At 42.4% G+C, this 21,092-nt stretch overlaps 3 protein-coding genes across 22 annotated transcripts; 1 reads left to right on the plus strand and 2 right to left on the minus strand.

The window, feature by feature from the left end:
* Positions 1-391: 391 nt before the first annotated feature.
* On the minus strand, positions 392-13,295 carry sh3bgr (SH3 domain binding glutamate-rich protein). Of its 20 annotated transcripts, none has more exons than XM_034548843.1 (11): positions 11,853-12,057; positions 10,530-10,715; positions 10,336-10,416; positions 9,400-9,489; positions 7,500-7,679; positions 6,775-6,801; positions 5,656-5,679; positions 5,227-5,253; positions 2,668-2,706; positions 2,091-2,152; positions 392-1,083 (listed from the first exon to the last, which is right to left on the minus strand). In XM_034548843.1, exons 1-10 carry the CDS (start codon positions 11,895-11,897, stop codon positions 2,135-2,137), a joined length of 717 nt encoding a protein of 238 aa, XP_034404734.1. In that variant the 5' UTR covers positions 11,898-12,057; the 3' UTR covers positions 392-1,083; positions 2,091-2,134. The 20 variants fall into 20 exon arrangements, 17 of the variants coding, with proteins under 17 accessions (XP_034404734.1, XP_034404725.1, XP_034404733.1 ...); XM_034548834.1 differs by lacking the exon at positions 5,227-5,253 and adding an exon at positions 5,858-5,867 and having other exon boundaries at positions 5,656-5,779; XM_034548842.1 differs by having other exon boundaries at positions 6,775-6,804.
* A 601-nt stretch (positions 13,296-13,896) lies between these two features.
* LOC117741664 (lebercilin-like protein) lies at positions 13,897-17,622 on the plus strand. The gene is made up of 9 exons (XM_034548828.1): positions 13,897-13,981; positions 14,203-14,461; positions 14,569-14,717; positions 15,050-15,274; positions 15,491-15,628; positions 16,050-16,119; positions 16,205-16,326; positions 17,154-17,253; positions 17,444-17,622. The coding sequence occupies exons 1-9, from the start codon at positions 13,931-13,933 to the stop codon at positions 17,608-17,610; spliced, it is 1,281 nt and encodes a 426-aa protein (XP_034404719.1). The 5' UTR covers positions 13,897-13,930; the 3' UTR covers positions 17,611-17,622.
* get1 (guided entry of tail-anchored proteins factor 1) lies at positions 17,380-21,013 on the minus strand. Its single transcript, XM_034548848.1, has 6 exons — positions 20,977-21,013; positions 20,480-20,618; positions 19,819-19,984; positions 18,716-18,783; positions 18,370-18,484; positions 17,380-18,183 (listed from the first exon to the last, which is right to left on the minus strand). Exons 1-6 carry the CDS (start codon positions 20,997-20,999, stop codon positions 18,110-18,112), a joined length of 585 nt encoding a protein of 194 aa, XP_034404739.1. The 5' UTR covers positions 21,000-21,013; the 3' UTR covers positions 17,380-18,109.
* Positions 21,014-21,092: the final 79 nt, after the last annotated feature.

The raw sequence follows: 21,092 nt of genomic DNA on the forward strand, positions 1-21,092 counted from the left end.
AAGTTATTTTGGCTTGTACGGCCTTTTATTCTGTTTTCTTTTCATTTTGGAAATGAGGAACGCTGATTTGTCAACACCAGCGAGCTGCTTTTCTGTTCCCCGTTTCTTTAATTGAACAAAGTAAACTCCCTCCTATTCTTGGTAACGCACAGCAGTGGCTACATGACGGCCTATTGTAACCTGTTGACAACTCTTAGGTTGTATTGTAAAGTGCTCGCCAAATATATATTTCTATGGTGTCGTATGCCCTCCTCATTTTCCCGGGATTTCTTTGGTCAAGGCATTTGCTGTATTTTCCTGTTTGCCCCTGCGCTGCTCTCCCTTCACAATGGCCCACTGATCTATAAATATGTCAACTCAAGACTTCATAATAAAAATAGAACCACTGAGGTTTCGTTCTATACCAGTCTAGTTTATTGCATTTTCCATTGCATCCAAGACGTAGTCACATGTTTCACTCTTCATTCAACAAAGTGCATCGATTAGACAGCAGTATTGGCAGGAGTAATGCTGGTGGAGTAGTTTGCGGTATGTGCGTAGTCTTTTCTCATGGGGCCGCTAGAAGGCTTAGTTTGCATTGATACATTCACTTGGTGGAAGGAGTCAACAAGGCACTTTGGTAAATCTGCTGAACACACTATGGAGTGAGAAAGAGCCTTTGAATCTAAAGTAGGCCACGAGCGAAGGTATGCCAAGGTCATTTGTTCTGAAAAGGTCGCTGTCTGTTTGAGTTAGAAAACTAGAATCTCTAAAAGTAAAACATGAGAAATATGTTTGAGTCTAACAAAATAACACTTTTGCCTTTTACAAAAGCTATTCATTAAAAACAAACTGACACCGCTATAGGCTACTCTGCACATTTTCATTACAGTCTCTAAATGCGAAATATAAAAAGTAAGTCAACATTGCAGTCAAAGGGGAAGGGGGGGGGGGGGGGGGCAATGTGGGTTAGGACGTTTGGATGGCGCCTTCAAGCACATGACCGGCAGCAGTTTCCAGTGGGGTCCAGTGTGGCCTTGGGCAGAGGTGGAGGGGTTCAATCGTCAGGGGTCAGGGGGAGACGTAGCGGGAGGCTCCTTCGGGCTGGAACGTAAGGCGAACAGGAAAGCAAACATGAAAAACGAGGTCACACATTTCCCAGCGGATAGTGGCTGAGACTGCCACCACCACCGCCACGCCTGTGCCACCCAGCGTGCCCGCTCCTCCTGGAGGCGCATCTGAAGCTCACTTAGCAGCATCCTCTAACGCGGCGTGACAGGGGCTCGCAGGGGTGGGGAGACAGCTGAGGGAGGAGGGAGACGAGCGTCGCCATTCCTTCAAAAGCTCGCTCTGTGGCTCCTAATGCCTGGCATAGATGCCTGACATGCAGAGAGGAACTAAAAAGACATGCTTTGAAGATGAGGATTATTATTATCATCATCACCATCATCATCACTGCCTCAGAGGAGCAAAAAAAAAAAAAAAAGAAGGGGAATTGTGGAATGTTTTTGTTATGGCTCCAGATGATCCCCAGGCTTTTTGTGTGCTCACTGCAGCTGTCTGCAGATAGAGCCCGTAGTGGCAGTCCCTTGTAAATAAGCTGCTGCATTATTTGGTTTCCTCCCTGCCTTCGCCCTATGTCAGCTGGGATAGGCTCCAGCGCCCCCGCGACCCTAATGAGGATAAGCGGTATTGAAAATGGATGGATGGATGGATGACTGAACAACTCAAGGTGCAAGTCAACGGAAAACAAAAGACGACCCTGACGCAAACACCAAGGTGAGGCAAGGAGAACGTCAGCGTCAGTAGGATCATAATGCCTCTTTTATGCAAAAGCGAGAATACTACGTTGCAATGACTACAATGCTTTTTAACTGCTGCTTCGTCGGCCTTTGATTTGATAGCAGAGGTCAAAGAGGCACACTAAAGCAAACCACAGTTTAATTAATTTGGTTACATAAATGCCAAATAAAAAAGCAACATCAAGTGGACCTATATTCGTGCTGTGGCGTGTGTTAACGTTTGCTACCAATTCACATAATGTGTCACTGCCCTCCGGTGGCGAAGCAGAAGCACCGACACAAAGCAGTGGAGAAAGTGTCGCGTCTTACCTGGATCGGAGCAAATCAGCATCAACGAGGTCACCCGGCTCTAACTACTCAGCCTCTTCCTCCTGGTAAAAGAAATAATCATGTATGAATAACAAAGAGCAAAACAAAGGACAGATGACTCAAGTAGAACATTCTCAAGAATGTGTTCAAATCTATATGTTTTGAATTGCTTTCTGTAGAGCTGCGACGTGATTACAGAGTCTGAAGCCTTATGAAAAATGTAATAATTCGGTACAACTCGGTGCAGCCTATGTCGCTTGTTGTGTCAGTATCCCGGGTCAGATCCATTGAGTGAGCGCGGCTTTAAGCTCAGTGGATTTAAGAAAGAAAAAAAAAAAGATTACAGTTGGATCTGCTTAGTTTGTTGCACAAATAAAAGAGACGATGATTCCTCTGACAGATGGTGTACCAAAAAAAAGCCAAAAAGCTTGTCTTTTACTTTATTGCGCTCCTAAAATCAGTGATTACTGGGTCTGAATCATCAAGATGCCCTTTTAAAGGGTATTTGTGTCCCACACAGATCCATCCTCTTAAAGACGTGTGACAAAATGGATTTAACTGGTCGTAGTATTACTACCTGTGTTTCTTCCAAGTCGTCTTCTTCTTCTTCCTCCTCCTTTGACGTGTTGAAAAAAGAAATAGAGAAGACAGGGGTTGTGTGAAGCCACGCTCCCAAAGACAGCATGGTGAGACTTCACGAGTTAGTGTTCGTAGGGAGGGTGAGTTAAAAATGAAGAAGGAGTAACCAGAGTGACAGCAGGGGCGAGAGAAAGGGAGCTAATTTAATGACCCCCGGAGTTCTGTTTACCCTGAGATGACCTCAGGGAGACAAGAGTGGTGCTTAAGACGGCGCACCGTGAAATATGATCTTTTTTTAAAATGTTTTCTTTAAGTGTTATCATTCAGCTGCAGTGGCTGAGAACTGCTCCTTGTGGCTACAGTTTGATGCCTGCCCTCTTGAAGTAAACAACACACACTCTGCGGGACAAAGGGAGTCATTTCCTATAATCGGACGCCACAATCACTTAATTTCCATCCTGTCGTACGAATTAAGATAGCGAGCGCCAAACGCTATCACACAAACAGATCTGCGCACCCCGGAAACTAATTAGGCTCCAGTTCATAGCCCTGTGGGTCATCTGATGTCACTAAATATGTTTCTGTGATTCTTTCCCTCGTGGTGTTGCGAAAACAACAAGAAGTGCTCCATCACATCCATCCTCTTTGGAACTTGTCGCATCCACTTTGTTTCAAACAGTAATCCGTCTTCTTAAAAAAAAGGTCCCCCCAGTCAGGTCAGAGTGTCTCCTCACAGCGCAGCATCACCAAACATGTCCACGTTATGCTACGCATCGAAATCTTTCCGCCTGTTCTCAAGGCATCAAAACAAAAACAAGTAAAGACGTATTGGCAGACTCGGAGACAAGGCCCGAATAAATGCTGTGTCTTTAATGCAACACTGAACTAACGACTGTGTGTTCAGATGCCATCTCGAAGTAACGCTCATCTGTGAGTCACATGTGCACTTGATTTCATGACATGCCTCGGATGGAGACCGCAGAAATGTTTGACTCCAACCTGTATTGTCTTTGTATGCAGTCCGAACACGCATATAAATATGATTCACACAATGCCAAACAGAGTATATACTATATATATATACCTCTTGTACTTCAGTCTCTTCTTCTTCCTACAGAAGATGAAAGCATGTGGTGTTTAGAAAATGAAACGTCACACAGAAGGAAGGAAGATCGACGTGATACGTAATTTGGTATACGTCTGTATATGGACTTGCATTTTTGCGACCACCCTAAATCCACATGTCATATTGCTCATGCTGCACACCACCAGGCACCTCCATGTAAAATAACCGACTAAATCCATGCGGCACACAGAGAGAGAGAGAGAGAGAGAGAGAGAGAGACAAAATGAAGAGGGAGCACAGTTCAAACCCTAAACTTGATACAGCCTAAAAAAAAAAGACTAGGACGCCACGAAACCACAGAAACAACCTCACTGCCTTGTTTGTCTTGCTCCTGCAAGAGAAGTGGGACAACAACCAAAGAGATGGAAAGGTAGAGAGGAAAGAAGGCGAAGCAAAGCAGCGAAGCATACGTGACGGAAGATCAGGCAAAGGCTGGAATGTCTCAGAGAGGCGGAGCTCTTTTCACACAGCATATCAAAGAAGGACATTCTATGATCTGGACTTTTTTCTTATTTTTTATCCTGGGGATCTGGTTAAGTCCGAAATTCACTCGGGAAGTTAACCCAGAGTTAAAAGAAAATGCTGTGAGAAAAGTCGCTGAGTTGTTCACAAACTTAACAAAGACACTTGCAAGCTTAATACGCAGTGTGAGAAGCGATGTGTGATCCAACGCACATGTTTGGTTTCCAGGAGTGTGTGTTGCTTAATGTTGCCGGAGGTCTAGCCATATATGCAACAACAAAAAAGGCCACGAAGCCGTCACTGCTGCTTATACAGCTGATTGCTGTGAGGACACTGTGACAACAAATGAAGGCTCCAAAGAATCAATACTCTCTCATCCGGAGAGCATGGGGAGGCTTTTTTAGAGGGTTTTAGTGAGTCAATCGAACTGAAACTGTAAAAGTGCGTGGGTGAAAAACAGAGATTTTAAAAAGAGTGAGAGACCAGCACCCCGAGAAGAGATGACATCCCCGTGTGTAAGTGCATGCCCAGATGTGTCTATGTGCTCGTGTGAATGCAAACAAGGATGCAGAAGAGGTGTCAAGTCATTGCACACAGACTATGCAGTATCAAACTAATGGTGTATATGAGTAAGGGAGCTTTAAATTAGTCAGTATATTGCATTTATTCTATTATTAGAATCAAATTATTCTAATACTGGCTAAATGTTCTTACGACAAGCACTGGAGGTCATACTTTCAATAACTGCATTTGTGAGTGGAGACAATACACACTTGAGGTTGCAAGCAAAAACCTCAAAGGTATGGCCAACAGTGCTGTCCTCAATCTTATTCTGACAAGGTCCACTAGTTATCTAGTGGAAGAGAACATTTGAAGGAATGCTCAATAGTCTGGGAAGTGATGAAAGGAAGCAATAAAGGAAACTGAGGATGGATTGGGGCAGGTTAAAGAAACATCAGGTGAATCTACCTCAAGCTGTCGAAGCTCTTCTTCCTCCTAGAAGTAAATAACAGATAGCAGGTCAGCCGGCTGTGTGGGGGAGCAAAAGAGCACCACAGGCATGCGCTATAGGAAAGGTCTTGTGATTTAAAATGGAAACTACATGGGGATGGTTGAGGCTGTCAGGAGGCGGCTACAGAAACTGGGAAGAAATAAGGAACAGGATGTTAGCAGAAAGAGGGGGAAACGAATGGAGTAGAGTGACGAGGAGAGAGAAGATAGAAGGGGAAAGAAAAGGTGAAGTGAGCGTAGGTGTATACAGATGAATGGGAACAGCAGGCCAAGCCAATCCCACCCAAAAGCAGAGCGGCCTTCCCTGATCTCTGCCCCATCAAACCCACACTGCTGAGGACTATACGGAGGAGCCGCAGAACGAGACGATCACCGACGCACAGTTACCTCTGACTGCAAATCCTCTTCCTCCTGGAGGGAGCAAACCAAGAGATGGACAAAAGGGCAAAGAAGGGGTCAAATGCCGTGCACGAGGAACAAGACTGCAGCAGGACCTCTGAAACGGATGCGTCTACGAGAGTTGAGTGGTTCGAGTAAGTCGATCTCAGTGGACCGGAAACACAAACTGAAGAGACATGCCAATTCTTACATGCAGCTACCTGGAGAAGAAGGGGGGAGACTGTGTGTGACCTTAATTCAAATTCACAATGAGAACTCAATAAATCCCACATTACCAGGGCATATGAATGTGTAACGGTAAGGGCCAAACTGTTTCGTTAAAGTGGAATGTAGCATTGTAATAGTAATAGTTGGTAAATCACTGCCAAAATGTCTTCTTTATATATTTTTCCCAGTGGTGTGAGGCGGTTAAATTTTGTTTGATGATCATGACGCGCATTCTCAACATGAGAGTCTGGCAAACAGCGGCTGAACTGAAGATATTAGTTTTTAGGGGCTACAAAAAAAGGTTTCAGGCATTCAAATGCTTGTGAAGAGTCAAAGGGGTGCGTAAATAAGAACAATTTAAAATACCTACTTCCCTTGTATAGAGAATGGGAGAGTTTACACTAAAACTTGAGTATTATACAGTAATTTACAGTCAGAGTGGGTTTGAACCTCTGAATGTGGCTGATCGTCTTCTATTTAACATACTGGACATTAGAGGTTTGCATTGGATCAATTCCTCACATTATTAAGGAAAGAGGAGTATATATTTCAACAAATTTCACATGGATATTGAGGTGTTTTAGTAAATAAGTTGGTTGTGAAATAATACAACTCATTTTGAAAACAGAAGAGAAATTTTAACTTAAAGAAATTATCTTAAAATCTCCGGTGAATATAAAATCGTCCCAATTTCTACTTTTTAATATCAAACAGCACCTTGAGAAAATACTTTTACATTATAATTAATCCAGCTCCGGCGGGAGAATTAAAACCAATTAATTCACAAGTTAATAGACACCAAACAAGTGCAGCTCATGTCAGTAATCATTATTTTAGACAACATTTTTCAGCTCACGAGAAGCAGACATCGGTGTGTTGGTAAACCTTTGATAGACCTACCTGCTCTTCTTCCTCCTCAGCTTGGGCCTGCTGACAGAAGAGATAAGGTGGTATTAGAGGGGTCAGACTGTGCATACATTATGGATTTATCCCCACACACAATGCATACGGTAAATTCACACTAAAACACAACAGCATCCACAGTGCAGGCTCATAGGACCAGAAACGTGGTCCTATTGTTTAAAATAGGACCATATATAGGTACGCTCTTTGACCCTGACAGACCTGGACCAGGACGGGTGACATTGATCGGATATATGCAGTGAAATGCGGGATGGACGACAAAGTGCTGACAACGTCGTCAGTGAAATACGAAGACACATGGAGGAAAATAAACAACCAACTGGACAAACAGTTGGAGAGCTACAGCAGTGAAAAGGTTAATGGTCCCATGGTGCTGAGTAAACGGTGAACAAGAAGAACGGTGAAGAGGAACGTTGCACATTTTTGGTTAATACACAACTGAACCCTGAGAGGGACTCGACAAGGAGCTGCAGCGCAAGGATGACAGGCACTCAAAAAAGGAGGAAAGCCCTTAAAATGGAAGAAACAGACATTAAAGGGACAGTAGGGATGGTGAGGGGTGGAGAAACAGAGCATTCCAGGAATGGTGGAAAGGTGGAGGAGAAGACATTAAATTCAAGATATTCAAGGGGATGGAGGGAGGAGCAAAACTACGGGTGGTTGGATTGTAGTCAAGTGGCAATTACTGTGTCTTCTGTGACCTTGTCTGTTTCTTCCATTGCCTCCTCCTCCTCGTCTGCGGTGGCCTTGTCTCCTTCCGTGGCTTCATCATCGCCTCCTGCTACCTCCTCCTCGCCACCCTCGCCTTCCCCCTCCTCCTCATCAGCTGCCTGCTCCTCCTCTCCGTGTGCATTCCCATTTCGCTCCTCCACCGGAACCTCCTTATTGTGAGGTGAGAACAACAACTGTGGTGGTCAAGGAAAACAAATGACTTGGGATATTAATGGCACAGTTGTTAGGGCACTGGTTCGACGGTGAAAAGGACGTCCAGCTCGTCAGTTGGAGAGGTTCAAAAACTCAAAGGGTGGGTGTTAGTCAACCCTGGGAATAAAGGGGAGGAGGGGTAGAAGTGGCAGCAGTTAAAAGGTGGAGACCGGTCGGCATGTCAGTAATTCCTTTACAGAAAGCAAAAGTTTGTTATGATGCATCATGAATTGAAGACAGCCTGTTTGTCACATGTGGGAATCCGTCATTGCCTTAAAGGAATAGTTAGAGAACAGTTTGTTATGTGCCAGACCTCTAGATATTAGTTCATCAGAGAGCTTTGTAGGTCCTTGGACAGAGCCAAGCTAGCTGTTTCCCCCCGTTTCCAGTCTTTGTGCTAAGCTACGCTAACCGGCTGATGGCTACAGCTTAACGTTTACCTTACAGACATGAGAGTGGGCGATACTTTTCTCAAGTCAGTCTCAGCGAATAAGTGCATTTCCCAAAATGTTGACCAGTAATAGCACCGGGCCAGCCACACTCCTGCTGGGAAGAAAATGCACCTAAAATAAACTTTGTATGCTGTGGAATAAAAAAAGGCAGATCACAGGTTCAGCTGAGCAGAACTCTTCAATTGTGTTTTTAGCTTATAATACAAAAACATTCATCAATAATAAAATATTCTTTAGTTACTTTAATTGACAAAGTAGAACATTAGAAATATTGCGACTTATAATACTTAAATAGTATTCAATTTAAAGATGGTTCATGCAGAATTTAGATTTAAATGTAGAAAGTGAATGACATATGTTCTTTGGTATCTTCAGATCTGGGCTCAAGTGTCAAAATTAAATTGTAGATATCTGAAACTGAAATTACAACATAGTCATGAGTCATGAGATATCCGCAATTCACATTGCGGATATCTGTAACTGAATTGTCGATATCAGTAATGAGAAACCCCGTCCACATGAATGGCAAAAGTAGTTTGAATCTCACTCGTAAAAATGTAATTACAGATATCTAAAATTAAGTTTTGAGCAGTCAGAATATATCCATCCATCCATCCATCCATTTTCAATACCGCTTATCCTCATTAGGGTCGCGGGGGCGCTGGAGCCTATCCCAGCTGACATAGGGCGAAGGCAGGGGACACCCTGGACAGGCCGCCAGTCCATCGAGGGCACAGATATCTTAAATTAGAGCTTTGCCTCGGCACAATGACATCGGAGGAACTGAGGACCAGCAGGGATTTTAATTTGGGAGGAAAATTGTTAGGAAGTGACTGAAAGTATAAAAAAACACAGCAACCAAACCACAGAAATGAAACAAAAACGTCACATTTTACAATGCAAATCAAACGTAGTCCACTCTGTTAAACTCATTGTCAACAGGAGTGTAGGACCATGATGCTTCACACCTCTGCGGGAAACAATGTCAAAGCGATACGACAACTCAGCACTTTGTGTTATTGAGAAATAAAAATGCTCTCATGCAGAACTCCAAAGGATAAATTAGTCAGTTGTGATGACGAGGACAGCGAGCGGTGGAGAGGAAATTAAGAGTCTGTTCAAGTGGACAGGGATGGAGAGAAGTTACGGTGGGTGGAAAGGAAAAGTTGAGACACGGTGAAAAGAAACACGAGGGGGGGGGAATGGAAGTATCGACGGGCATTACTCTTGATTCATCAAGGCTCTCCTCGGCATTAGTTTCCTCCGCACGGGTCCCGTTCTCCACAATGAGTACCTTGTCGGCCTGTTCGGCCTCCTGTGTCAATGAAATGATCAGCTTTAACAAAAGTGCGTCACACAGAACCGGAGCGTGAACTCTTTAGATCACCAGCCAACATGTCCTCTCTGATCAGAAAATAAAAGTCCACTGTATCAATTTCAACAAGTTTAAAGGTGCAATTACATACGCTTCATCAGTTATGATCAGTCAAGATCTGACAACATGATTGTGTACCTTACGTTATGCTTAAATTAGTTCTGCTGTCTTGTAAGCACATGTATGCGGGATGTATGCGTGACATAGTAATAATAAAAAAAGTCATCATCATATATATACACTGGTATTTGATGTTCATTTCAACCCCCTGTCAGGCTTTAAAGTTGTTTAATTAGAAACTATTTTGATATTCTATATAATGTGATTTATCAAGCAGAATTGCCAAATATATCACTGAAGATTCAACATATTTCTGTATTGTACTGTTAGTTTGACAGGAAATTAATTATGAAGGCCCTGGGATATTGTGATGGTCTATTTTTCACTATTTTCTAACAAATTAATCTAATAGTGTTGTTTAATAACCTGATGATTGCTCGGTTAATTATGTTGATTGAATGGTTCTCGTGAGACTTTTTGCCAAATTGCCTCAATTGTATTGTTCTAGTAGTGAAAATCCTAAATCTATATCTCTCTCTGACAGATATCACATCATATTTACTACAAACAGCTTGTGATGTATTGCACAAAGCCAATTTGAACCTGCTACTACAAAAACAATATATACGCTCTTTGATGAAACACCGGATTTACAGTCTGGCATCGGGGCGAATTAAATTAGATTATTTCTGTCCACAGAAGAGAAAACAGAAAATAGTTTCCAACCTTTGACCCGGGAGGAGGAGGCAGCCCCAGGAAGACATACACCATGTTGTCCTCCTTGGCGTCGAAGAATGTTTCGTAATCCTGCGTGAAAACCAAAGAGAACGTTCTTTTAAAAACCCACTGCAGCATCTTAGTGGAGCAGGTCTGCGTCAATCAATCAAATCTTTGCTACGAAGACGTTTCTGTGTACAGACCCCACAGTAGCCCTCTTCATTGAAGATCTGAGGGGGCAGGGGGATGCCGTTGGCGGGCTTCTTCTCCTCTGGGACGTTCTGCCTCATCCACATGCGGTTCTCCTCGTTGCAGGCGATGTCCAGCTGAGTGTAGTCCACTTTGAGAGCCTCCAGGAAGCCGACCACATCTTGCTGCTTCTTCTTGATCTGGGAGGCATGAGAACGCATGACACACGCGTTCAGAAAATCAACATCGACTGCACGGCGTGTTGGGGAAAAGGATGTAACATTTAACTCCAAAGATTGACATTTTCAGTGTTTCTGTTTTTATTAAGTGTGCACCACCTTTTCCGCTACCCTGCCCTACATATAGATAACTACTGTATATTGATATTTGATTAGTTGTTCAAGCACAAATGCCAAATATATTGCAGCAGATTGGATATATTTGAAATGTAAAATAATTATAATAATAATACACTTTACATGGTAAAAACAGAAACAATAAAACCCATAACAATATATAAACGAGAGGTTACATAACAATAAGAAACAAAACAAAATCATACTTAACTAGCAATATGAAGATATCATTTTTGGGTTCTGGGATAAAGTCATGGTCTAATTTTCATTATCTTCTCACAAAGAAGACTAAACAACTAATTTGGTGGGATCTGTATTTTGTAAGATAGGCTACAAAGTAGACTAGATTCACTAGTGACATTTATAAACACAGTATTGCATCTATCTGGAAGACAAAACATACAAACATGAATCTACTCGAGAGGACGAACCCCACGCAGCGTGTATTTACTGCGGTGAGACAACACCGTTAGCCACCATGACATCCCTGTGCTGGTTCAAACTGCTTATTTGTTTGCCAAAAGTAGATCTAGGAATAATCCATCCCTCCCTGTTGTAGCCATCACCCAGCCTAGAGTTTTAAACGCTTACTGCGAGCTACATCTGACCACAAACACTCCGGAAAAAAGGCTCGTTTGTGAGGGTCAAAATCCACCCCAGCGCCGGTTATGTCTCCATATCGGGGTCCGTGACAGAGAGAAAACTTTTGGGAGCCCATGTTCTCCTCAAGCTGTGCGTGGGACTCGCTTCGACTTGGGAGACGGATTAAAAGTATTGAACCACCGCAGGAAGGGTAGAACAACTAAGCATCCATCATTTTACGCAAGCGAAAACCACACGCAAGTGACATTCATGTCGAGGTCCGGCCGCTCTTCGGTCACTGTGAGGGGGGTGTGTGGGGGGGAAAGAATGGTCCTGATCGGTGTTTTAAGAAGTATCCTCACCCGGGGAAAGTGGATAAGAAACGGGCGCAAAACTCACCGCGGTGGATCCCGATGAAGAGGCGAGAAATACTTTGATAACCATGTTGTTGCAATGTATTTCGTGGAGCAGGCTATTCAACAAGTATAGGCTCTTAAAGGAGCAGGCGGCCTCCTCTATTATTAGGACAGAGACATAGCGCTGAGATCACACACACACACACACACGCACACAAACACACACACACACACACACACACACACACTTTAACACACCACTGCGGCTATTCCTGTCTCCGGGCTACATTAATGCTGGATGGCCCCTAGGGGCGCAGCGGCACAGGGGCTGATTCAGCGGTCTGTCGGCGCAGGGGCCAGTGGAGTTCGCCCTCGGCTCCTCACTCACTGCATATATGGACAGAAATAGCACTGACCAGCACCATAGGCTGCCAGGCTTTGGTTTCCAAATGCAGGACCTCGGGCCGTCTAGGGGGCCTGAGTGAGGGGCAAACATAAAGTGTCTTTATTTTGTATGTATATATATTGAATATCATATGTTGCAACTTATTTGCAATAAGTGTTTGACTCTCGCTTTTGAGTTTGTTAAACCATTATTTCCGCTGGTTTCCGTGACAACCGTGTTTTAAAAAGGCTCCTCGCAACCGTTGGTAAAATAATGAACCGTTAGCCTCGTTAGCTCCTAGTTAGCTATTTGCAGTGCCGTAACGGAAACACATGAGGCCCCCCTGCAGAATAACCCTGAGAGGGCCACCCCCCCATATGTAAGGGATAATGTATTGTCCCGCGGTCGTTATCCAAAGATAAACGAACAGGACTCAAGCTTTTCTTTTTAGGGAAATTTATTCAATCAGAAAAAACAGCTCAAACAAATGTATTCCAACAGAAACAAAACATATGCTAGGGCCTATCAAACAGCTCAAACAGAACATGTGTTATAACAACATAACAAATATGCCTACATATAGTCGATACACCGGTAGGCTACTTTCTACAGGTTTGCATTTGAATACACATGTGCGCGTCTTTTAGCAAATCTGTGTGCTCTTTACATCTAAACTGCACGCACGTTTATTCTCTATGCTAAGGATGGCCAGACCGGACAGCCTCTCTTGTGACATGGAGCTTCTGAGATATGTTTTGATCAGTTTTAGCTTGGAAAATGACCTTTCTTACTTAACGGTTACTTTTATTATTTTGTACAGAGCCGTTGTCTTCTCAAAAGGGTTGCAGTGTTGGACAACGTGAAATGAAGTTAAACAACAATGTGGTTGTGGAGATAATTAAGGAAACGTGTCCGATAATGGGCGCAGGGTGTATATTGAGAGCATAGGTTTAATAAGGTTAATGTCAAGCACAACACATAGACAGAGCAGTACAGCTGTCAAAGTATAACGTTAGCTACGTGGTAATGTTAGCTATAGCAAACAGTACAATACCTGTCTCTTCTGGCAGATGAGTGCATCCTTCACCAGCTGGTCGAAAAAGACTTGTAATTTTGGGAAGTTTGGCATTTAATTCAGAAATGTTCTGTTTTGAATGCCGCTTTTGGGCACCACTTTTAAATGTGCGTTTCATTTTTCCTCAAGAGAAATTTCCTCGTAGTTCTCCCAGAATACACCGCGGCCCAACAATAACACCAGTCCGTGTAGCAGGAGGCCCTAGTGGTTGCCTGTTAGGATTGCCTTTACAACTATTATTTAAAACTTATAAAGCCAGTTTAAAATAATTTTTTTTATTGTGTAGCTTTATATGAGAGAGACAACTTTGAGGGATATCTTAATGTTATTACGTAATGTAATATTATTTATTTATTACATTATTCGGCCCAGATTCGGCAGCCGATAAACCGGTTGCCATGTCTCAGACAGAATCTGCCCATGTCCGTAACAGCTACACCTGGGCCAGACATGGCAACAGTGAAATGTGCCAAAGGTGGCTCACATTTGGTCGCATCGAGCCGGAACACAGCCGAGTCAGCCGACACTTAGCCGCAATACGGCCGAGTGCGCTGGCTAGTGTTGGATTAAAAAAAAAAATTGCCATGCGAGGCCCCCTGTCACTGCGAGGCCCCCCCCCCCGGGCTGCGGGGGTGATCTCTACGGGCCTGGCTATTTGTATATGTGTCCACCGTCAGTGCAACAGGAGAGAGAGAGCTTGTTTGTATTGAAGGTATGATGCTCTACTTTCTCAGGAGACGGCAATAATTCAAAGTGTGTGGTGGTGGAAATGTTCATCAAAGAGAAGTTTTTATTATCAAACTCTAAAATAGGGATTACTCAGAGAAAACAAATTGACAAAACAATGACAGCTTTGTTTGTTGTTTAAACTGGTAAGTGATCTCCAACTTACATTTTATCACAGATTACCTCAAATTGCTCGTCTTTTCTCAGAGCGGAGGAGCCGATAGAGAAGCGATGCAGAGCCGGAGGCAGCAGGCCATTGCTCACAAGGAGGAGGGGGACAGTGATGCTGTGAGATCCAGAACTGACACCTCCTGGTGGTCCCCTCCATCCAGACTGCGATGTGACTCGAACAGATCATACTCCACATCTGACTCTGAAGACCTGGATGAGCGGCTTATAGACAAGGCCTCAGAAGTCCAGACCTCAGACAAGTGGCTGGGATCGAACACACAGGGAAGAATAAAAGGCATTATTATTTAACATGATTCACTACCTGTGTAATATATCTTGTGTTGTATATGTCTAAATATATATATATATTTTGGATGCAATTCACAGTTTTATCTTCTTCAGGTAAAAAAGCACAAGGGCCCCAAAAGACAAATCACACTGCAAACCGCCATTTCCTGAAGCTGCCTCCCATCAAGATCAAGCCCCTGCAGGTTTCAGAGCCGAGGATCCGGTCGGCCGACCTGAATTGCATCAGGGAGCTGAAGAGCAAGGTGTGGGATCTGCAGCAGCAGCTGAGCGAAGCCAGGACTGAGAACAAGCTGCTGAGGAGGCTCCAGCATCGCCACACGGTGGCACTGCAGCACTTCCATGAATCAGAGAGCAGCATCTCGGAGATGCTGCTCTCTGAATCAGAGAGCAGCATCTCTTTGCTAGAATAGAATTATTGCCACAAAAACTTAAATTTTAATGTAAGAATTATATCATCTGTGGTCATCGCTTCCTGTCTCTAGTCCGGAAATCGGTTTTCCAATGAATGTCGGTATTTTCTTTAGCACTACAGCAATTCTCTAATCATTCCTCTTGACGCCATCCCTATTCCCAGATCCTCATGTGCCAGAGGAACCAGGCCCGAGTCCTGCTCCGTGAGACCTGCGCCTGCCGTGACAATCTGGCAAGGCAGCTGCAAACCACAGAAAATAAGTTGCCTATTAGTTACCAGCACCTACTGCTGCTCAGCCGGGATCACAGCCTGCTGGAGAGGGAGGAACTCACCTCGAGGCTGTACAGGGCTACTGCAGAGCTGGAGGACAAGGACAAGAGGATACTGGTATGGAGCAACAGGAGGGTGGGATAGTGGTGGGTGATGATGTTCACAGTTTGATATGTGTGGGGTCGTCCGTTGAGACTCCAGATCTCCAAGCATCACCCACAGCCACAGTTTAGAAATACAGATTAGAACTCAACACTAATACATAAAGGAATGAGGAACGGGGGTCTTTTATCATTTCATTCACATTGCTTCTTCTTTAACGCAATATTTTAGGACTTGGAGAGGAATCTTAAATTGTGCCAGGCCTCATTCCATCGTCAAATAGCCACTGAACAAAGGAAGATCAACGAGGCGAGAAAGATATCCTGCTATCTGCAAGAGCACACGCATCAGCTAAACAGGGAAATTCAAGTAAGTTCAAGAGAGCTGTTGCCCAGGCGATGCTCTTTACAGCATTAGACATACCCTAGTAGTCCTTGTTAATGTACAGTATTGCTTATTGTGCAAGCTCCTGTCTGTGATGGTAGCAGCTCTGCAGTGGTTTGTATATCCCATAATCACGATGTTTCGCATATTCCATTTGACGTCAGAACCAAGCATTTGTTGAAAGAAATGTATAGTTAAGATGTCTGGATCTATATTTTCCAGACGTCCGTCCGTTAGTGAACCGCACTGAGGGCTTCATGCTCATGTTTGACGTGTCATACTCTCCAATGACCAAACATTGTTGAATTTAATTTTCCAGGCACATTTAGAAATATCTTAATGTTAGGGAGAGATATTTCCTGACAAACTACATTTATAGTGTATATCTTTTGTTTCCCCTATACAGGGTAGAGAGAGAGAACTGGAAACACACAATATTTACTCCCACAGGTTTTTAAAAGGACCCTCCAAAAAAGGTACACAAGCTACTCAAACTCAGTTTGGCCGTATCACATTTGTTGCGTCTCAATTTTGTCAGAGTTTTTTTTTTCTGATTTAAAGTCAGTGAAATCAAGATTGTTCAAACGGATGCATTAGTCCTTCTCCCCACTGCGGCCGCGAGTCCTTTGGCGTTAGAACATACGGAGACCAAGGAGAAGCTGGAAGAGAACTCTGTGAACTGGGTAGGGTTTAAATATTGTGTTGTGTATTTTCAGTTTTAATTGACATCATACCATTTTAATTGTTTGCCTACATTTACGAGAGTATAATTGTTGGCAAATAACCTGGGGGTAACTTTTGACAGCCACTGAGAAGCAGACCATAAATATCATGCTAGCTGTTTTTCATTCATTAAGAAACATCTCAAAGACAAGACAAAAAATCATACACAACTGGATTACTGTAACCCGCTTTTTTACTTGTTTTGAATCCCACTCAGTCTCACAATTTCAATTGATCCAGAACTCAGCAGCCAGATTATTAACTACATCTAGGCGGCCCTGTCATGTCGCTCCGAATTTAGCATCACTGCACTGACTGCCCACTAAATTTAGAAAACAAATAAACATTCTATTAATTATCGAGGTCATCCATGTTCTAGCAACAGATTATATTTAAGCACGTTTAACTCCTTGCAGCCCAGTCAGGCTCCTAAGATCAGCTGACCAAAACCTCTAAGTTGTTCCAATCAGACTGATAACCACTCGGCTGTGGAACAGTGAGATCTGCAGATTAATCAATTCATATTTCCTATTTTTATTGTGTTTTATTTGAACTTGATTGTCATTACATGTTTCAATTGTTTTAGTATTTTTTATATGCACAAGAAATTCTGATGTTTGCATTTTTTTTTTTTTAATACATCTTTAATTAAATATGGACTGATTTCTGACTTCCTTCCTTCTGGAGTGTTTTCAAATCTATATTCATGTGTCACTTGTGAATTTGTTTTATTATCCAAGTAGTGCAGGAATTTGCTCTCACTAATAAAGTCTGTATATCGTTTCAGTATTGTTACAATCCAGTGCAGGAGTCTTTGGTAGTAGAACATCCAGATAAAGAGGTTTCTGAAACTGCCTCATTAGAAGAGAATCGGCAAGACGAAACAGGTGAGCACACAGAAGCATCGCACACACACAACGTTGTTGGAAGACAAAATACCAGAGTGGTACCAACCGATCCACCAACCACTCTCTCACACAAGACCACAAACACCATCGAGAGCACACTTAGTATGGGGTCTTTGTAAAGTATTCAGTATTTATTAAAAGAAACTATAACAACAAAATATCTTCTCAGACACCAGTGAGCGGTGTAGTAGTTCAGAAGGGCCAAGAATATCAACAGAGGAAGAGTGTACCGGAGAAAAAGAGGCCCCACAGATGATGGAAGAAGAGCAGAAACCAGAGGAACAGTCGCTGAATTTGACTGAACCGGAGAGAAAAGGACCCGAACATCAGAACTGAGGTCAATAATGTGAGATACACCTAAACTCTCCAGCTGCCACTCAAGGGAAAAGTGGAGAACTGTTGTGTAAATCCTCTGAATAAATGATCGTTTGACCAAAAGCTACACACGGTGCATTGTGATCCATCTGCTTTGTTTTAGTGCATCACAATTTTATGTCAAGGACATCTACCATACTTGTGTTTGCTTGTGAATTCCCAGATTATGACATTACAATCTTTCCTTAATGTTTTATTTTCTTAAAAAAAGGCATTTCAAAACCATTGTTTTGGTACAATTCAGTCAATATATTCTCACAATTAACTTAAAATCATCGTAACAAAAAGAACAAAATTCAACATCTCCAAAAAAAAAATATGTTGCACTATGAATCAGCCGACGCCAAAATGCACTGCATTCTTACATGTTGATCTGAAATTAAACACAAAATAAGGCTTTCATCAACTGAATGTTGAGCAATAAGTTAGAGAACGAGTGTATTTAACTCCGCCGCCATCTCTAGCTGATGGCATGGAGACCCAGCGTAACCACTTTGTTACAAACCACCAGCCAGCATGTGATTCCCACTCCACCTGAAAGGAAAGAACAGCTCTGTCAGTGAATTAATAGAGGAGGGAAGGTACAGCATACTGCAACCTATACACCCCCGCACACACACACAGAGAACAAAAACTAAAAAGGAAAGTAGTTTTTTTATCAATGTATACACAATTTCTGTTTTATTTTATTCTATCAAATATGAAACACAAACCGATTACCTGCAACTCCTGTTGGGAAGGCCACAAGGCGCTCCACTGGGGCAATCCACTTGCTAGGGACCACCGTCACTGGGTCAGAGTAATACTTCCATATCAAGGAGATCATCACAGCAGCCTGGCAAATAAAAGAAACAAAATGTAAGTATAAATAATTAAAGGCTATTTGGTTAGCTTGTCTTAATGCGATCAAACTTTACATTCCACTTTTCCAATTGTCAGGATTAAGTACTTTGCAGTAAGTAACCTTTACTGGAGGTTTTGTATCAAATAGATGGTCCATGCTTAAATGTTTGGTCCTAAAGTAGCTCTCTGAGTCTCTCACAGTTACATTAGAATGTGCACCCACCTGCAGTATATAGAAGATGATGTTCACCACCCATTTCATCTTGGCTTGTTGCGCTGTTCTTGATTTCACTGCAAACGTGAGGAAGGAACATAGTCGTTAAGACTCAAAATGATGCGTCCTTCTTTACGAGAGAGAGGAGGAATGAACACCAATGTTGGAGCGGTGCCAACCACAATGACAATGCAAGTGTAAAGGAAAATAGTTGCAAACAAAATGTAATAGCCAATTTGTATTACTTAATTGTTTGATGTAGGCAGCGAAATATCAATATGACAATTAGTTTTACAATTTCCTGGAGCTCAATGAAATACAAAATGATGGATGAATGACAAACTGATCCGACAGCTAATAAGGATGTTTTTGCAAGTCAATTGGAATATTCTGCATTGCAATTGTTTTTAGATTATGTTTGTCAATGTTATTCATTATATATATATATATATATATATATATATATATATATATATATATACTATGAATTTCCTAAAACTACTTTTCGTTCAGTGGCGTCCTTCCCTTGATGAACACAAGTTCGAGACTACAGAGCTACTACTGTTTTGAGAGCCATAATCAGAGTAAAGATAATAGAAAATGGTGATTGTTGGTATTCATTGTATTCATTGTAGTCACATAAAGTACAACATGGACTGTATATCTTGGTGCTGGGAGATTTTAAAGATTCAATGTGGAGTTAGGAGAAATAAAATATAAAATCAGAAACGCCTTTGCTCTGCTGTCTATGTCTATCATATTGAAATTCTGATTTAAGCCACTTCCTGTCTGTGCACAAGCTAATCCTGAGGCTGTGTGTGAAGGACAGTACCAAGCGGCAGCTGTTCCCACTGAACACTCGGTATGTCATCCTAAACCTCCAGCGGCTTGTGGTTTTGGATGATCTGTGAACCTTTATGGGAGTGGACTAATATAACAGGAACAGACACAAAACAAATGGCCCTAGCAATTAACACTTATGTTCTTTCTAGTGTGTTGAGACCGTCACAGAAATGTTGATTTATTGAGGTTCATATGTTGTAGTGTTGCTGTACGTACGTAGATGTCATGGATGTTTTTGTGGTATTTTTTATTTATTTTTTGTCTCTCACCATGTGATTTCAGCTTGTCTGTCATCTTGTTGATTTTGCGCTCTAATCTGGCATATCTAGCAAACTCGTCCATCATGCTGATCGAGGCCTGCTCCTTCTTCATCTCCTGGACTTCAACCCTCATCTCACTCTCCTGCTCGGCATCTTTCTGCACCATCTTGGAGAGCTTGAAAGAAGGAACAAAAAAAAAATACTGAGTTAAATGAACTACCCAGTTTAACTGCAGTGTGGGGCTACTATTTATGGGGGCAGAAGCTCAGTCACACATTTCCTCAATGGTCCTGCAGGACAATTAAAAGGTTATTATTAGTGTATGTTTAACAACTAGAAAGCAGATTTCCATTTTGGTAAGCCATTACTTTTTAGCAGTTAACGTTACACAGTTTCATTAGGTTTCTATCGCCTTCCGAGATTGGAAAATGATAAAGCACAAAATGTTCCCCTCTCATACGTAGCAACTCAAACCACGATCACGATTAAACCCCACCCTCTTACTGTATTGTTTAAAGCTAACAGCTAGCTACAAGCTATAATAAGCTAGGCTAGTCAACAATAGTTTGAGACGAAGCTACATGACTCACACCAATATTCATGTCGTCTGTTATCAGTTTATAATGTGTCTTCAATGCGCACACTTAATATATTCAAGAATCCTACTTACGAGAGAGGAAATGGTCGGCAGGAGGGTTTTCATGAGATTGCACAGAAAAACCGAACCCAGCACAAGAAACCACGCATAGCCAGCCGCCATGTTTGTTCCTCCTCCGCTCCAGCCTCCTTGTTGCAGCTGCGGGACGAGGCTGCACAGTGAAGTTGCATAATAATTAGGCAGTTCGGGTTATTCTGGTAATGGCGGTTTTGTTTTTTTAAGCACTTCTGACGAAGTCGTTTATTTTATTTTTGTGATTCAAACGGCCGTGAAACGTCAAAGAATAATGATGTGTGTTATGTTTGTTTGATATGTTTGTTATAAGAGTTGGATGATTAAAAGAGGAAGTTGTGGTAAAAACATGATTTGGTGAGGTGTGATTCGTCTTCAGGGTATATTACAATTTATACGTATATGATGTCAGTGTGCATGGGGATTTTAAAACGAAAAAGAAAAGACACTTGGCACGCTTCTTTTAATATGTGTTGTTTGTGCCTGTACATTCTTACTTAGTATCTTTGTTGTCGTGCATTTGTCTTGCACACAGCCCTGGGAACAGTGCGATTAAAAAGTAAGAGCTCGCTTGGCCGATTGATTGGCACACAATCCTGCCCACACAGGTAAG

The sequence above is a fragment of the Cyclopterus lumpus genome, chromosome 13 (genome assembly GCF_009769545.1).
Source record: "Cyclopterus lumpus isolate fCycLum1 chromosome 13, fCycLum1.pri, whole genome shotgun sequence".
In the NCBI taxonomy this organism is placed as follows: Eukaryota; Metazoa; Chordata; class Actinopteri; order Perciformes; family Cyclopteridae; genus Cyclopterus; species Cyclopterus lumpus.

What these genes read in the sequence shown, in the direction of transcription:
- get1 (XM_034548848.1), bottom strand. Translation starts at nt 20,999, where the DNA reads ATGCACGACAACAAAGATACTAA. An exon ending in AGACAAGCTGAAATCACATG is followed by an intron (nt 18,784 to 19,818) that starts GTGAGAGACAAA and finishes TCACGTTTGCAG; the next exon opens with TGAAATCAAGAACAGCGCAA. An exon ending in CTTCCCAACAGGAGTTGCAG is followed by an intron (nt 18,184 to 18,369) that starts GTAATCGGTTTG and finishes CTTTCCTTTCAG; the next exon opens with GTGGAGTGGGAATCACATGC.
- LOC117741664 (XM_034548828.1), top strand. Translation starts at nt 13,931, where the DNA reads ATGTGTCCACCGTCAGTGCAACAGGAGAGAGAGAGCTTGTTTGTATTG. An exon ending in TCAGGGAGCTGAAGAGCAAG is followed by an intron (nt 14,718 to 15,049) that starts GTGTGGGATCTG and finishes CCCTATTCCCAG; the next exon opens with ATCCTCATGTGCCAGAGGAA. An exon ending in ACAAGGACAAGAGGATACTG is followed by an intron (nt 15,275 to 15,490) that starts GTATGGAGCAAC and finishes GCAATATTTTAG; the next exon opens with GACTTGGAGAGGAATCTTAA.
- sh3bgr (XM_034548829.1), bottom strand. Translation starts at nt 11,897, where the DNA reads ATGGTTATCAAAGTATTTCTCGCCTCTTCATCGGGATCCACCGCG. An exon ending in ATGAAGAGGGCTACTGTGGG is followed by an intron (nt 10,417 to 10,529) that starts GTCTGTACACAG and finishes GTTTTCACGCAG; the next exon opens with GATTACGAAACATTCTTCGA. An exon ending in ACGACTTGGAAGAAACACAG is followed by an intron (nt 2,153 to 2,667) that starts GTAGTAATACTA and finishes TTCTTTTACCAG; the next exon opens with GAGGAAGAGGCTGAGTAGTT.